Raw genomic sequence first — 16561 nt, forward strand, 5'->3', positions numbered from 1 at the left:
CCTCATGGCTAAGATGGGTGAACCGGAAGTCATGGCCAAGGGGGAGGACCTGGATATAATAGGAATTACAGAAACCTGGTGGACAGAGGAAAATCAATGGGACGTGGTGCTGCCAGGGTACAATCTCTACAGGAGGGACAGGACCCACAAGAAGGGGGGAGGCATAGCGCTGTATATAAAGGACTATATCTACTCGATTGAGATCGATACGGCAACAAAGGCAGAGGAGCTGGAATCGCTATGGGTCAAATTGCTGGGAAAGAAGAGTGCAGACATAAAGCTGGGGCTGTATTATTGCCCGCCTGGTGCGTCAGAAACAATAGGACACGACTTGGAAGCAGAACTGAGACAGGAATGCAGGACTGGAAGTGTAACAGTGATGGGGGACTTCAACTACCCGGGGATAGACTGGAGTACGGGTCACTCCAACTCCACGAGGGAAGCAGGATTCGTAGAAGCTGTGAGGGACTGCTTCATGGAGCAACTAGTCAAGGAACCGACGCGAGGGGGTGCTACTCTTGACCTCATCCTTAACGGATTAGGGGGGCCTGCAAGAGGGGTAGAAGTAGGAGGAACACTAGGCAACAGTGATCACAACGTGATCGGATTCACATTAGAAAGGGGGTCACCCATAGTGGGGAGGACCGCATCTGCTGCGCTCAACTTCAGGAAAGGGAACTATGTTGCTATGAGGAAAATGGTGGGGAGGAGGCTCAGGAACGGCATTAAGATGGAGACTGCAGGGAGCGCCTGGACCCTTCTCAGGGACATACTGCAGGAAGCGCAAAAACTGTACATCCCCAGTTTCAGGAAAGGCCGCAAGAACAAGCGGCCAAAAGACCCGGTTTGGATGACACCTGAAGTAAAGAGGGCAATCAGTGACAAGAAAGTGTCCTTCCGGAAATGGAAGAGGGACCCAACGGAAGAAAATCACCAGGAGCACAGGATATGCCAAAAGGAATGCCACCGAGAGGTTAGAAAAGCAAAAGGGAAATACGAGCAGGGGCTGGCCAGGGAGGCAAAAAACTTCAAGGCATTCTTCAGTTACGTAAAGGGGAAGAAACCAGTGAGAAAGGAGGTGGGGCCATTGGATGATGGGGATAAGAAGGGAGTGATTAAGGAGGATAAAAGGTACCTGAGAGGTTGAACACGTTCTTCTCGTCGGTCTTCACGAGCGAGGACACGTCCAATATACCGGACTCAGAGGATCTCATGAGTGGGGAGCAGGCTGAAAAATTGGGGCATATAGAGGTAAGTCGGGAGGATGTCCTCAAACAGATTGACAGGTTGAAAAGCGGCAAATCTCCGGGACCGGACGGGATCCACCCAAGGCTTCTAAAGGAACTAAGACAGGAAATAGCGGGCGCAATCCAGCATGTTTGCAACCTATCCTTGACAACTGGAGAGGTACCAGAGGACTGGAAACTGGCGAATGTCACACCTATCTTTAAGAAGGGATCGAGAGGTGACCCCGGGAACTACAGGCCGGTGAGCCTGACTTCAGTTATAGGGAAGATGGTGGAAGCAATAATCAAGGACAGCATTTGCGAGCACATCGAGAAAAATGGCCTACTGCGGACAAGCCAGCACGGATTCTGTAAGGGAAGGTCGTGCCTGACAAACCTTCTGTACTTCTTTGAGGGAATAAGCAGTCAGGTGGACAAAGGGGAACCCATAGACATCATTTACCTCGATTTTCAAAAGGCCTTTGACAAGGTGCCACATGAAAGGCTACTTAGGAAGCTGTGGAACCACGGGGTGGGCGGGGATGTACATAGATGGATCAAGCACTGGCTATCAGGTAGACTACAGAGGGTCGGAGTAAAGGGCCAATATTCTGACTGGCGGGGAGTCACGAGCGGTGTGCCACAGGGATCGGTGCTGGGGCCGCTACTCTTCAACATATTTATCAATGACCTGGAAACCGAGGCAAAGTGTGAGGTTATAAAATTTGCAGACGATACCAAACTCTGCGCCAGAGTTAGGACCAGGGAGGAGTGTGAGGAACTGCAAAGGGACCTCAATAAGCTGGAGGACTGGGCAAACAAATGGCAAATGCGCTTTAACGTAGATAAATGCAAGGTCATGCACATAGGGAAAAAGAACCCGTTGTTCGAGTATAAAATGGGGGGGGATTGCTGGGAGACACCGGACTTGAGAGAGACTTGGGTGTGCTAGTGGATCCATCCATGAAACCATCCGCACAGTGTGCAGCAGCCTCGAAGAAAGCCAACAGGATGCTGGGCATCATCAAGAGGGGCATAACAACTAGGACGCGGGAAGTCATCATGCCATTTTATCGAGCGATGGTGCGCCCACATCTGGAATACTGCGTTCAATATTGTTCGCCGCACCTCAAGAAGGACAAGGCAATTCTTGAGAGAGTCCAAAGGAGGGCAACGAAACTGGTAAGAGGGCTGGAAAACTGCCCATATGCCGAGAGGCTGGATAAACTGGGGCTCTTCTCTCTGGAAAAGAGGAGGCTCAGGGGAGATATGATAGAGACCTTCAAAATACTTAGGGGCATAGAGAGGGTGGACAGGGACAGGTTCTTCAGACTAAAAGGGACGACAGGTACGAGGGGGCACTCAGAGAAACTGAAGGGGGATAGGTTCAAATCAAATGCAAGGAAGTTTTTCTTCACCCAAAGGGTCGTGGACACATGGAATGCGCTCCCGGAGGAAGTGATCCGGCAGAGTACAGTACATGGATTCAAACAGGGATTGGACGGATTCCTGAGGGAAAAGGGGATCGTGGGGTACTGAGGGAGGTGCTGGGGTGATGCATAAATATAGACAGCTCACCAGGTCGTGCAGGTGCAAGGCCGGAGGGTTAGGACTTTGATGGGAAGATAGGACTTCGATTGAAAACCTAGGGGGCAATAGGGGGCCCCTTCTGGTGATTAAGGCAGGTCATGACCTGTTGGGCCGCCGCGGGGGCGGACTGCTGGGTGGGATGGACCTGTGGTCTGACCCGGCAGAGGCACTGCTTATGTTCTTATGTTCTTATGCTGCTTATCCTAGAAAAGGATAGATTTTCCCAAGTTCACCATAATAATGGCTTATGGACTTTTTCTTTTTGGGAATTATCCAACCCCTTTTTTAACTTGCTATGCCTTTCATATAGCTTTCAATTGTTATGATGATCCATATCTACTGGTTTGGTTGTTTTTTTTATATATTTGTTGCTTCTTTCTATGGATGCCCCTTGGGGGAGGAAGCATCTGACTGTTGTTTCCTGACTTATGAATATATCAGCACAGTCCATGGAAGCATAGTAACATAGTAGATGACGGCAGATAAAGACCCGAATGGTCCATCCAGTCTGCCCAACCTGATTCAATTTAAATTTTTTTTTTTTTTTCTTCTTAGCTATTTCTGGGCAAGAATCCAAAGCTTTACCCGGTACTATGCTTGGGTTCCAACTGCCGAAATCTCTGTTAAGACTTACTCCAGCCCATCTACACCCTCCCAGCCATTGAAGCCCTCCCCTGCCCATCCTCCACCAAACGGCCATAAACAGACACAGACCGTGCAAGTCTGCCCAGTAACTGGCCTTAGTTCAATATTTAATATTATTTTCTGATTATAAATCTTCTGTGTTCATCCCACGCTTCTTTGAACTCAGCCCCACAGTTTTACTCTCCACCACCTCTCTCGGGAGCGCATTCCAGGCATCCACCACCCTCTCCGTAAAATAGAATTTCCTAACATTGCCCCTGAATCTACCATCCCTCAACCTCAAATTATGTCCTCTGGTTTTACCATTTTCCTTTCTCTGGAAAAGATTTTGTTCTACGTTAATACCCTTTAAGTATTTGAACGTCTGAATCATATCTCCCCTGTCTCTCCTTTCCTCTAGGGTATACATATTCAGGGCTTCCAGTCTCTCCTCATACGTCTTCTGGCGCAAGCCTCCTATCATTTTCGTCGCCCTCCTCTGGACCGCCTCAAGTCTTCTTACGTCTTTTGCCAGAAGAAGTGGCAGCCATAAAGGTTTTCCTTTGGGTTGTTTCCCCCCCTCCCCTGTAAGGAGTGTGAAGCACAACTACTTGGTCAAACAGAAAACAAGACCAAGCTGGAATGTCACCAGAGTGGTAATTTCTATAAATGCTCAAAAGCTTTCAAAAATTCTCTGATAAATAAGAGGTAACTGTGCAACTATGGCCCCATCTGAAGATCAAAAGTACAAGGGTACAGTCTCAAAAAGAGAACATACTGTATAATAGTTTTAGCAGAAGAATCACATTCATATCATACCATCAAGAATTTTGAAAAATACAAATTTAATGAATTCTAATGAATGAAATGAAAGACTGAAATAATATATATGTACAGAGTTTTTTTCAGGCTAGTGACGATATGGGTGGCTTAGGGTCCTGTGTAGTCCCGGCTGCCTGTGTATGAGGTCCGTTTTTCTCCATTTTTCTTTTCCTTTTGTATTTACTATTATTATTTTTCTGTCTGCTTTTTTTATTCTTGATGGTATGATACGAATGTGGTTCTTCTGCTAAAACTACTATACTGTACGTTCTCTTTTTGAGTCTGAAGATCACCATGAAGTTTGCAGACGTTGCCTGGCATTCTAATTAGGTTATCTCTTCCTATCACAATGGACAAAGGTGGGAATCTAGGATTCAATTTCGACTTAGACGAAGATGATTTGTTGAGTAGTAAAACAAACAGCAGTTTGGAACAGTGAACATGCTGATTTTTCTGTCACTGGTTGTGGTCTTCACCAAAACTCTCCATTATTGCTATTATGGTTTTAATTTCTGTTTAGGCTCCATCCTCTAGGCACAAGGGACATTTTGGAGGGAATTCAATAATTTGTGATAAAATCTGGGCAAAGGGTGGGCGCTTAATATCTACCATTATCTGATTTCTCGCTCTACTATTCTATACTTAATGGAGTTTATATCATTTCTACTCTTGTCAGTCATCTCTTTCTGTCCTCCTTTATCGTTTACCTGCATCTAAGGCTATTCATATATGTAAACTGCTGTGAAGGATATTGCTCTAGGGTGGTATATCAAATTTATAATAAACTTGAAACTTGAATAAATAAATCAATGATGAAGTAGAATTGCTGGAAATACATTCTTGCAAAGCCTTTATTTTTACTGAATCAGCGAACTTCAATTCTCTACCTTTGGCATATTCAGTTAAGAATAAGTTTAGGGATTTTCATTTATTATTTACAAAAGCTTTCACTGCCATGAAAATACCGGTAGTTTTGCTCTAAGCTATAAAACATTTAAGAAAAGCTATCTATTTGGACTAAGAAGGCATCAGCTATAGAATTGCCAAGTATACATACCCTCTTTTAAGTTTAATTTTCCTTTTTTTGTATTATTACTTTGTTTCTATGCATGCAAAATTTATTTTATGACCCCAAACACTTTACATGATCATAAAGGAAACAGAATACACACCCCTAATTTCCAACCCGTGGCTCAAAATGTGTTGCATAAAATAATCAAATAATCTTATAAAAGACATACATAATCATAAATAAATCTAGTTTTTAGATAAGATGCATGTATTGATATTTCACACAGATTTCATTGTGGATGGTCTAAACCCTTATGTTACCTGAGGGCAGCATCACATTCCCATGGTATGGCCCTTTAAGCACCTGAGTATTACTTTGTAAACAGTTGCTCTGAGCTCTTAAGCACTTAATCTCAGAGCAACCGTTTACAAAGTAATACTCAGGTGCTTAAAGGTCTACCATGGGTATGTGATGCTATAGGTGAAACTTAGCTATGCTCCCTCACACCCCTAAGGGGACAGCTTAAGGCCCTAGCCCCCAAATTCCCTGTTGTCCAACATCTTCTCTCCTCTCAAGGTGGCCAGCAACCCCCCTTTACTCCCTAGATGGCCAGTATCTCCCCTCCCCTCAATGGCCTCACATCAGGGTCCGAGCATTTCCCTTTCCTTCCCTACCCCCACTCAGTGCCCTAGCTAGGGAGGTTGGCACCCAGGGCAGAGGCTCCCGAAATCACCTTACTGTGCACCCCCCTGTTCATCCCACCGCACCGTGCACTCTCCCCCCACCCCTCACTTGAATGCCTCTCCCGCATACCTCTTGAGATGTTTGCTGGTGTGAGCAGCATCTTCCACTTACTGCTCATAATGGCCTCGGCTCCCTTCTGACTTTGGAACCAGGATATGACATCAGAAGAGAGGCGAGGCCGGCATGAGCAGCAGGTGGATGATGCTGCTCACACCGGTGAACATTTTGAGAAGTGCGCCAGAGGGGCGGAGAGGCTCTAGCGCCCGCACAAAGATGGCAACCGGGGCAGGCCCCCCTCCCCCCCACTCCCCCTTACTATGCCACTGCCCCCACTTCACTTTACCCTTCTGCTGCCTCTCTTGCCCTTTCTCCTCACAGCCACTCCAAATGTACTCAGCTCTAGCACGGTACCTTCAGTAGAGGCCCATTCTAAAGTGCTGCAATGTTCTGCCCTCTCCCTGGTCAGGAAATGCATTGGGAAGGGCAGAATCTGGCCATGCTTCAGCATAGGCCTCTACTGAAAGATCATGCACCAGCACTGAGTATTTTGGGAGCAGCCAGGAAAAGGTAGGTGACATTGGCAGGAAGAAAAGATGAGATATTTCTTTACTGTCATGCCGCCACCACCACCTCCACCTTAATGTTGTTGCCCTAGGTGGACCCCTGGTTGGCCTAGTGACAGGGTTGGCCCTATATGCTCGTGGAATTCTTCTCAGAAGTTAGATCCACACGACACCAGTTCTATTTCTGGGTTTTAATAGGCTGCACTGTAACTCTACATGTATTATAGAAGAAGATCCAGGGCTCCCTATTGTAGCATTATCTGTAACTGAACATTTGATGTTGGAAACAATTTTGGCTTCTCTTTTACTTTTTACATGCTGGGAGAACCAAACGACTGTAAAAATAATAGCTGCATAAGTACATGTTTTAAGTATGAGAACATATTATCCATTGCTCTAAAAAGGCTCCCCTTAAAATATGACAGTTAACAAATGATTCTGGGATTGGATTTGAATGCCTGAAGACCTGGGAGTTTAATTTTGTTTTGACTTAGCCCTTCTCTGGGGCCTTGTTAAACAAAAGATCAGGTTGAGGTGAACCAGACAAGGTAATTACAATTTTGGCTCTATTTATCCTTTCTTAAATAAGAAAAAAAAAGAAGCCCTGGAGGAGGTACATTTTGCTGTCATTATCTTCAATGCCTGGCTTCCCTCAACACCAAAAGACAGAAACATTAAATAAGTCTAAGCAGCTAAAAAATAAATAAGTGGGAAATTAACATCTGAAATAAATAAATGCTTGGTGTACTTCTCTGAAGAAAATGTAGAGGTCAACATGCCTACAGTATCTTCAAAAAATCAGTTCAAGGCAATTGTACCTCTGAGTTGGGCAGGAGATCGACACTGGAAGGAGCACTGTTTCCCAAAGGTGGTACCAAAAGAACAGGAAAACACTGCAGGGTACACATGATACTGATCTGGAATCCCACAATCTACAGGCTCACAGGATACTTGCTTGTTCCACTTCCCATCTGTGCAGGTCATACTGATGGCGCTCTCCAACTGGAAGAAATGAGTGCAAAGATAGTCAGCTCAAAAGAGCTTAAAAAAATGTTATCAGATCCATCCTGAATGAAATTCTCAAGAAAGTTATTTCTCCCCCTCCCCCATGGATATCAACTGTATCTTCATCAGATTCTAACAAAGATAGGTGAGTAATGGGACTTGTTCCCATTGATCATGCCTAGGTTTGGAATTTTGTATTGTATAGCAACAAGAAGAAAGAAAAAGGACCTATGTTCCAAAAATGCTGGTGAATCCAAAACAAAAAGATGGAACAAAAGTCTCTGGATGTCACAGGAGCCGTAAAACAATGAAAATTTATTACATCAAAATTCCAAATATAAAAACATATAAAATACAAGTACCCGATACAAGTTTCCATGTGTATGTCACATGTTGCTATCTACATGAGCAATTGGTATCATATGTACTTCTGACATATTTTATATTTTTGTTTTTATATTTGGAATTTTGACGTAATAAATTTTCATTGTTTTACAACTTCTGTGACATCCAGAGACTTTTGTTCCATCTTTTTGTTTTGTATTGTATTTAGCAGCATCTGGCATTGGTCCTGAATGTCTACTCCCTTGGAAAAATAGAATTGCATTTACATTATTTCTGGCTAGATTTGAAAGATACAAGGCTACATAATGAGTATACAGGAAATTGCCCTGCCCCTTAACCACAGTTTGTCACAGAGCCACCTTAACTGGCCTAGCTCGAGTGCTCAGTAGAGAGCACACTACAGTAAGGGCAGATAAAATCGCCGAACAGAGACAAGCTAGGGAAGCCCAGAGCAGCCTATCAGTGTATATTTTTACAATCTCTGTGTAATGTATCAGAAGTTTGGCTAAGATAGGAAAAGATTTTCCTTGAAACTTTGAGAAAGTCCTGATTCTTTATGGCCAGGCTAAGCCAGGTCTGAGTTTATTTAATACTAAATTTAAACTAGTGCAAACTAGGATTGTGGGAACTGAAATAAGCTAGTCTCCCTGTGAAGAGCATAACTGACTTGAAAAAAGTTTTATTTTTACTATTAATTTACCACACCTGTGAAATGGACAGGTTTTAGCATATATTCTTTGAGTACATTAATAAAGAGTTTTTGTTTTATTTTTTACGTTGTCGGCTGCAGGGCCAGCTCAAGGGAAGAGGCTTCCTGAGCCAACTTACTTTGGCAGTAGCCTCCCCATTGCACTGCTTCTGGTGCCCCCCCTTCCCCAATGGGTTCAACATCTCGCCCCCCAGTCCAGTCTCTCTTTTCTCCTCCTCTGATTCGCTCACTTCTCTCACTCCCCTGTGGGTTTATAAAGCTGATGTTGATTGCTGGTGGCAGCAGCAGCCTGACAGGCTGCCTTAAGCCAGCCCCTAGACCTTCCCTCTGCAATGTCCCACCCACAGGAAATTGCATCAGAGGAGGCAGGATAGAGCAGAGAAGAGACCTAGGGGCTGGCCAAAAGTAGACTGTCATACTGCTACTGGTGGTGACCAATGTAAACGTTACAGGACTGCAGGGGAATGAAAGAGCAGTGTAGGACCCGTGGAGAGGGGTGGGGGAAAGAGAAAAGGAGAAAGACTGAACCAGGAAAGAGGGGTGGGGGAGAGAGAAAAGGCTTAACCTGTAGACCAGGTAAGGCTGAGTATTTTGGTGTTCCCAATTGATGGCATTCTGGGCCACAGCCTCACCTAGTCAAATGAATAAGCCAGTTCGTTGCTGTGTCTGTGGAGGCTGTACACCTAACCCTTGCTCACGCTATCACAGGCTATCAAACTAGTGAATGCATTGGTTTTGCCTTGTTTCAGATCAGTTAAATGAAGCAAAATATCCCTTTAGAGAGTAGTAAATATGACAAAAACTGATGGTATCTTATAGACTACCAATTTGTTGAGGAATTAACTTTTAAGGAAAAGAGTCTGCTTAATCATTTGCAAGAAAGCACAGTTACTTACCGTAACAGGTGTTATCCAGGGACAGCAGGCAGATATTCTCACATGTGGGTGACGTCATCCACGGAGCCCCGATGCGGACAGCTTTTCAAGCAAACTTGATTGAAGATTTCAAGTTTGCTAGTGCTGCACCACGCATGTGTGTGCCTTCCTGATCCACTAGAGGGCGCATCCCCTCCTCATGGTCTTCAGTTTAAATAGCTAGCAAAGAACCCAACCTTGGGGAGGCGGGCGGGTTGTGAGAATATCTGCCTGCTGTCCCTGGATAACACCTGTTACGGTAAGTAACTGTGCTTTATCCCAGGACAAGCAGGCAGCATATTCTCACATGTGGGTGACCTCCAAGCTAACCAAAAAGGGACGGAGGGAAGTTGGCAATTCAAGAAAACAGATTACACAAAACCGACTGGCCAAACCGGCCGTCGCTCCTGGACAGAGTATCCAGACAGTAGTGGGAGGTGAAAGAATGAACCGAAGACCAAGTGGCAGCCTTGCAAATCTCCTCGATAGGCGTTGACCTGAGGAAAGCTACAGAAGCCGCCATCGCTCGGACTCTATGTCCCGGGACTCGACCATGCAGCGCGAGACCAGCCTTAGCACAGCAAAAGGAAATACCAGCAGCCAACCAGTTGGACGAGGTGCGCTGGGAAACTGGGCGTCCCACCCGAGTAGGGCCGAAGGACAAAAACAATTGAGGAACCGTCCGATGAGACTGAGTGCGTTGAAGATAAAAAGCCAACGCCCTCTTACAGTCAATCGTATGAAGCGCCACCACGCCAGGATGAGAGTGGGGCTTCGGAAAAAAGACCGGAAGAACAATGGAACGATTGAGATGAAAGTCTGAAACCTTCTTGGGCAAGAACTTGGAATGAGTACGCAGGACCACTGTGTCCTGACAAAAAACAGCAGAAGACGGGTCCGCAACCAGAGGTTGCAGCTCACGGACTCTACGAACAGACATGAGACCAACCAGGAATACCACCCGCCAGGTGAAACAGATCAAAAGAGCGTTATCAATGGGTTCAAACGGAGGTTTCACCAATTGAGCCAGGACCACCCTAAGATCCCAAACCACCGGAGGGGGCTTGAGCGGAGGATGAACATTGAAGAGACCCTTCAGAAAGCTGGAAACCGTTGGATGGACGGAGAGCAGCTTCCCATTCAGCGGCCGAGGAAAGGCAGCAATCGCAAAGAGGTGGACTCAGATAGATGTTGATTTGAGACCAGACCGAGACAAGTGGAACAGATAATCTAGCACTGAAGGCAAGGAGGCAGAGAGTGGATCCATGCAGTGCTCAGCACACCACGCAGCAAATCAGGAGCATTTCTGGGAAAAGCATTGCCGAGTGGAGCCCATTCGAGAAGCCTCGAGAATATCCCCACCGACTGAGAGAAACAGAAGGAGGGAAGCAGGTTGCGAGGAACCAAGCTGATAAGTGTAGAGACTGCAGATTGGGAGGCAACAGAAACCTCAACACTGAGACAGCAGAGAAGGGAACATAGGTAGAAGCAAAGGCTCCCTGACACGCTGAAGGAGCAGGGAGAACCACAGCTGTCAGGGCCACAGAGGAGCCAGCAAGATCATGGTGGCGCAGCCCGACAGGAGGTGCATCAAAGATCTGAGAATCAGAGTAAAGGGAAGGAACGCATAGAGGAACCTGCCCATCCAATCGAGAAGGAAAGCATCCACCTCGATGTGAACCCGGGAGAACATCCTCGAGCAATATCGAGGCAACCAGTGAGCGAGGGGCGAAGCGAACAGAACTACCTGTGGGGTTCCCCACCGAACAACCACATGATGCAGAGTCTGAGAATGGAGCGACCATTCATGCGGCCGAAAAGAGCGACTCAACGTGTCCACCAGACAATGCTGCTCGCCCCGGAAATACACCGCCCGAAGAAAGAAGTAGTGGTGTAACGCCCCCTGCCAATGACAAAGGGCTTCCCTGCAAAGTAACAGGGAACCTGTACACCCTGGCTTGGTCACAGAATACATCGCCACCGGGATGTCGGGACGCACCAGGACCCCACAATCTTGTAACCAATAACGAAAATCCACCACGGCATTATAAATGGCCCGGAGCTCCAGCAGATTGATGCGGCTGCGACGATCCGCACTCGACCAAAGACCCTGAGTCCGAAGGCCGTCGAGGTGCACCCCTAAGCCTATGCCGAGGAGTCCATCGGCAGAACCTTCTGATGCGGGGATACGAAGAGGTGGCCCACCAACGAAACAAGCGTGTCAAGGAGGGAGGCACCACAATGTGCTGGGAAGCGGGATCCCGATCCTGCCATCACTGAGGTGCTCGGGTCCAGCGGGAAACACGAAGATGAAACCAGGCGAACATCGGGACATGAACCGTGGAGACCCATGATCCCAAAAGGATCAGCATCAGCTCGGCCGAGGCCGAAGACCGCTGAGACACCAGCTGACTCAAGCGCAGACAGGCGGCCTGCCGAGGCAGAGGCAGAAAAGACCGGAGGCGGACTGAGGACAGAGGGGCCACCTTCCGGCATAACCAAACAAGGGCCTCCCCCTGAGGCCGAGACAAGAAGGAGCGCAGACAAACTGGGTCCAGGTCCGCCCCGACGGACTCCCGAGACTGGGGCGGGCAGAGTCTGAACCACTCCCGGACTAGAAACTAGTGCAGGTCACGAAGGGCCAGGACCAGACGCAGATGGGAGGATGGGAATGCCCAACCGACAGAAGCGAGGCTATACTCCCGGTGCGTAGACACGGAGACACCCCTCCTGAAGGGAGGGGAGGAATCCCCAGAAGGAGAGCTACCCGGAGGCTATACGAGAATAGTCAAAAAGACGGCCAGGAATCGCCGAAGCCGGCGGCTGGACCATAACCCGGCGCTGCTGCAGCTATTGCGGCTGCTGCGAAGGAGGCCGAGATAACACAAGAAAGGTATCCGGAGGGCCCCTCCGGAGAAGGAGTCCAAACCACCAAGGCAGACTGGATTCAGCTGAAGGCGTCCCGATAAGCGAAGGACCGGTCGCGTTCTGAGAGGCGGTTAGTGGCCACCGCAAGATAGGCCTCAAGAAGCGCAGAACTCACGCAAGTAAAAGTGGCGAGACGATCCTGGAGGTTCGGATCCTCAGCCACACTCTGCGCCAAGCGAGATGACGCATGGCAGGAGCAATAGAGCCGGAGCAGGGAGAGAGTCTCCTCCAGGAAACCGAACTCCGTACTACAAGAGTCCGTCACGGCTGCCCGGAATGAACTGAAGAGAAAGCGGGGAACCCTTTCGAACAGGAGCCGGAGACGCCGAGGCACAGAGCCCCAGACGACGTCGAGGCACTAAGCCCCTGTCGATAACGGGGCGCAAACCCGCAGTCGACGCCGAGGCCCAAAGCCTCAGCCGCTGCCGAGATATAAAGCCCCCAGCGACGTTGCAGCACCAAGCCACAGTCGACATCGAGACACAAGGCCACAGCCAACCAAAGGGCACAAAGCCCCAAGCGACGTCAAGTCACAAAGCTCCAGTCGATGGCGAGGCACGAGGCCTCGGCAACGACGAGGCACAGAGCTCCAGCCGACAATGAGGCCCCCAGCCTCAGTCGACGTCGAGGCACAAGCCTCAGGCGACGTCGAAGCACAAGCGTCAAGTGATGCGGAGCACATGGCCGCAGCCGACGTCGAAGGTACAAAGCATCCATCGACGTCAAGACACCCAGCCTCAGTCGACATCGAGACACCAAGCCCCAATCGACGTCGAGGCAGAAAGTCGAAGCACAAAGCCGTAGACGACGTCGAGGCACCAAGCCGTATTCTACGTCGAGGCACAAGGCCTCAGGCGGCGGTGAGGCACCAAGCCGCAGTCGACGTACAAAGCCGCAGTCGACGTCGAGGCACAAAGCCGCAGTCGACGTCGAGGCACAAAGCCGCAGTCGACGTCGAGGCACAAAGCCGCAGTCGACGTCGAGGCACAAAGCCGCAGTCGACGTCGAGGCACAAAGCCGCAGTCGACGTCGAGGCACAAAGCCGCAGTCGACGTCGAGGCACAAAGCCGCAGTCGACGTCGAGGCACAAAGCCTCAGTCGACGTCGAGGCACAAAGCCTCAGTCGACGTCGAGGCACAAAGCCTCAGTCGACGTCGAGGCACAAAGCCTCAAACGATGTCGAGGCACAAAGCCTCAAACGACGTCGAGGCACAAAGCCGGAGTCGACGTCGAGGCACAAAACCCCAGTCGAGGTCGAGGCACGAAACCCCAGTCAAGGTCGAGGCACGAAGCCCCAGTCGACGTAGAGGCACGAAGCCCCAGTCGACGTAGAGGCACCCAGCCCCAGTCGACGTAGAGGCACCCAGCCCCAGTCGACGTAGAGGCACCCAGCCCCAGTCGACGTAGAGGCACCCAGCCCCAGTCGACGTAGAGGCACCCAGCCCCAGTCGACGTAGAGGCACCCAGCCCCAGTCGACATTGAGGCACCCAGCCCCGGTCGACCTCGAGGCACCAAGCCCCGGTCGACCTCGAGGAACCAAGCCCCGGTCGACCTCGAGGCACCAAGCCCCGGTCGACCTCGAGGCACCAAGCCCCGGTCGACGTCGAGGCACCAAGCCCCGGTCGACGTCGAGGCACCAAGCCCCGGTCGACGTCGAGGCACCAAGCCCCGGTCGACGTCGAGGCACCAAGCCCCGGTCGACGTCGAGGCACCAAGCCCCGGTCGACGTCGAGGCACCAAGCCCCGGTCGACGTCGAGGCACGAAGCTTCAGCCGACGTCGAGGCACGAAGCTCCAGTCGACGTCGAGGCACATCGAGGTTCAGAAGTCGGCACCGTACCAATGAAACTGGTAAGAAAGGTGCAGCAGTGCGCTCCATAAAGGGCAACCTCGAGATGAGTATTCCCATGAAAGGAGGCACGCTTCGAAGGTCTCGTAGAGGCGGGCACGACTGCACTCGATTCCTGGAATGCCTGAGACTCAGCCAGTGGCATTACCGAGGTAACGCAGCTAGAAGAACAGAAAGAAAGAAAGAAAACTTATTGGGGATCGAAGCTACTCAGTCCGATTCCAACGAAGGAAAAAGGGTCCCAGCCATCCTGCTCACACGAGGTGAGCCCAGAGAGAGGCCAGGGAAGAAGAAAATACAGCTGCAGCCAAATGAGGCCTAGCCGCATGCCTGAGGCCCAAGAAGGGCCTGCCGGTGGAACCAATAAAAAGTCCTTTATTTTTTTTTTTGAAACAAAGAAATACACGATCAATCAACAAACGCACAGTGACTCCCTAACAAAATAAAGAAGCCGCGGTGCTAGAAAGGCACTTAGAAGAACGCAGAGAAGAGAGACAGGGCTTTCTGGCTCCGCGGAAAACTAAGAACTGAAGACCATGAGGAGGAGATGCGCCCTCTAGTGGATCAGGAAGGCACACACATGCGTGGTGCAGCACTAGCAAACTTGAAATCTTCAATCAAGTTTGCTTGAAAAGCTGTCCGCATCGGGGCTCCGTGGATGACGTCACCCACATGTGAGAATATGCTGCCTGCTTGTCCTGGGATAAATGTAGTTCGGGAGATAGGAAGGAGGTTACTGAGTATAGAGAAGGCATTGAAAAGTATAGGGTAGGTCAAAGAGGAATTGCTGACAACTGTGGTGCATGAGAAGAGTTAAATTAATTTATACCTGTAGTGGGCCATTAAGCTGTTGTCTGTATTTAGGCCTAGGATGTTGTTTTGATGAGCTTCACTTTAGCAGTTTCAGGAATGTACTTTTGAAGTTCCTTTGTAGGAGTATAGCAACCTTAAAGTCAGAGAAAGTGTTCTACTGGTTTTTGCATGTTGCCATTTCTGATATGAGATTTGCGTCCATGTATTCTTTCTCTTCAGGAATTTCTTAGGTAAATACCAGAGGAATTGTGGTGGAAGATGATGGCATATATTACATTTGAGGAGGAGCAAGGGAGTTAATTACTGGGTCCAGTAATACTACTACTTGAATTTATATGTGAATGAGTTGAAGTTATACAGTTAGGAGAAATGGAGAACTTTCCTCAATGAACTCAATAAAATAAATTTTGGATGCATTATTAACTAACACTCCAGAATACAATCAAGTTCATGAACTACAGATGACAACCCCCCCCAAAAAAAAAAAAGTATTTTAGAACATTCCCACCAAAGATGCAAAAATGTTCCAGCCCCTTCAAATGATCTTCAACACAAAACATTCATTATGAGATAACATTTTTTTTTGTTTCATCTGGATTCAAATACGATCAATACATTATCTTATAAGTATTTTCAGATAAAAAAGCAAAAATAGATGCTTTGTTCCTCATTCTGAACATTATTCTCAACCCAGAATCCATTATTATTTTTCCTAAATCCCACTCCTAAGCTTTCATAAAATTGAAATATACAGTATTATCATTTTTCAAAAATCTGTACAACTGATATATTGCGCTCTTGGATTATGTCAAATTATCCCACCCATTGGAAGAACGATCTTCTTCATCATTGATACCCATTGAACCACCACTTTTCATAAATATATATATATTTTTTTTGTGTAAATCTTTATTCATTTTCAGAACTTATGCAAGCGCAAAAATAATTGAACTCTTAACAATACTATGGAATCCCCTAAACTCAAACCATTCAATTTTCCCAACAGCTTAAATGGAACCAATCTATCATTCTGAAAAATGACTTAAAAGTATCATTTGGGCCTTTGGGGTCCTTTTCCTAAGGCGCGCTAAATCGATTAGCACGCCTTAGTAAAAGGACCCCTTTGAAACATACTTTTAGATGGTTTTCTATACTGTTTCTCTGCAGTGCATCTAAGGGCTGCTTTTACAAAGGCACGCTAGCGATTTTAGCGCGCTCTAGCCACTACCGCCTCCTCTTCAGCAGGTGGTAGCTTTTCAGGTAGCGCAGGCTATAGTGCGCACTAATCCTGTGCGTGCGCTAAAAACGCTAGCACACCTTTGTAAAAGGAGCCCTAAATCTCAAAGTGGTGTGTTGGAGGTGTATTTTAGGATGGATTAGGGCGGACTTATGATTTGGTTATATTTTTTGTAATAAT

General features: G+C 48.0%; 1 protein-coding gene across 3 annotated transcripts in view; it reads right to left on the reverse strand.

Annotated features, from left to right (window-relative positions):
- Positions 1-16561, reverse strand: part of PAPPA (pappalysin 1) — a 644537-nt gene that overhangs the window by 107322 nt on the left and 520654 nt on the right. For all 3 annotated transcript variants that reach the window (XM_033961720.1, XM_033961721.1, XM_033961722.1), the window contains exon 15: positions 7400-7583. In XM_033961720.1, the coding sequence (XP_033817611.1) occupies positions 7400-7583 (184 nt within the window). The remainder of the gene's footprint in view (positions 1-7399; positions 7584-16561) is intronic.

Source organism: Geotrypetes seraphini, chromosome 10 (assembly GCF_902459505.1).
Source record: "Geotrypetes seraphini chromosome 10, aGeoSer1.1, whole genome shotgun sequence".
Lineage (NCBI taxonomy): Eukaryota > Metazoa > Chordata > Amphibia > Gymnophiona > Dermophiidae > Geotrypetes > Geotrypetes seraphini.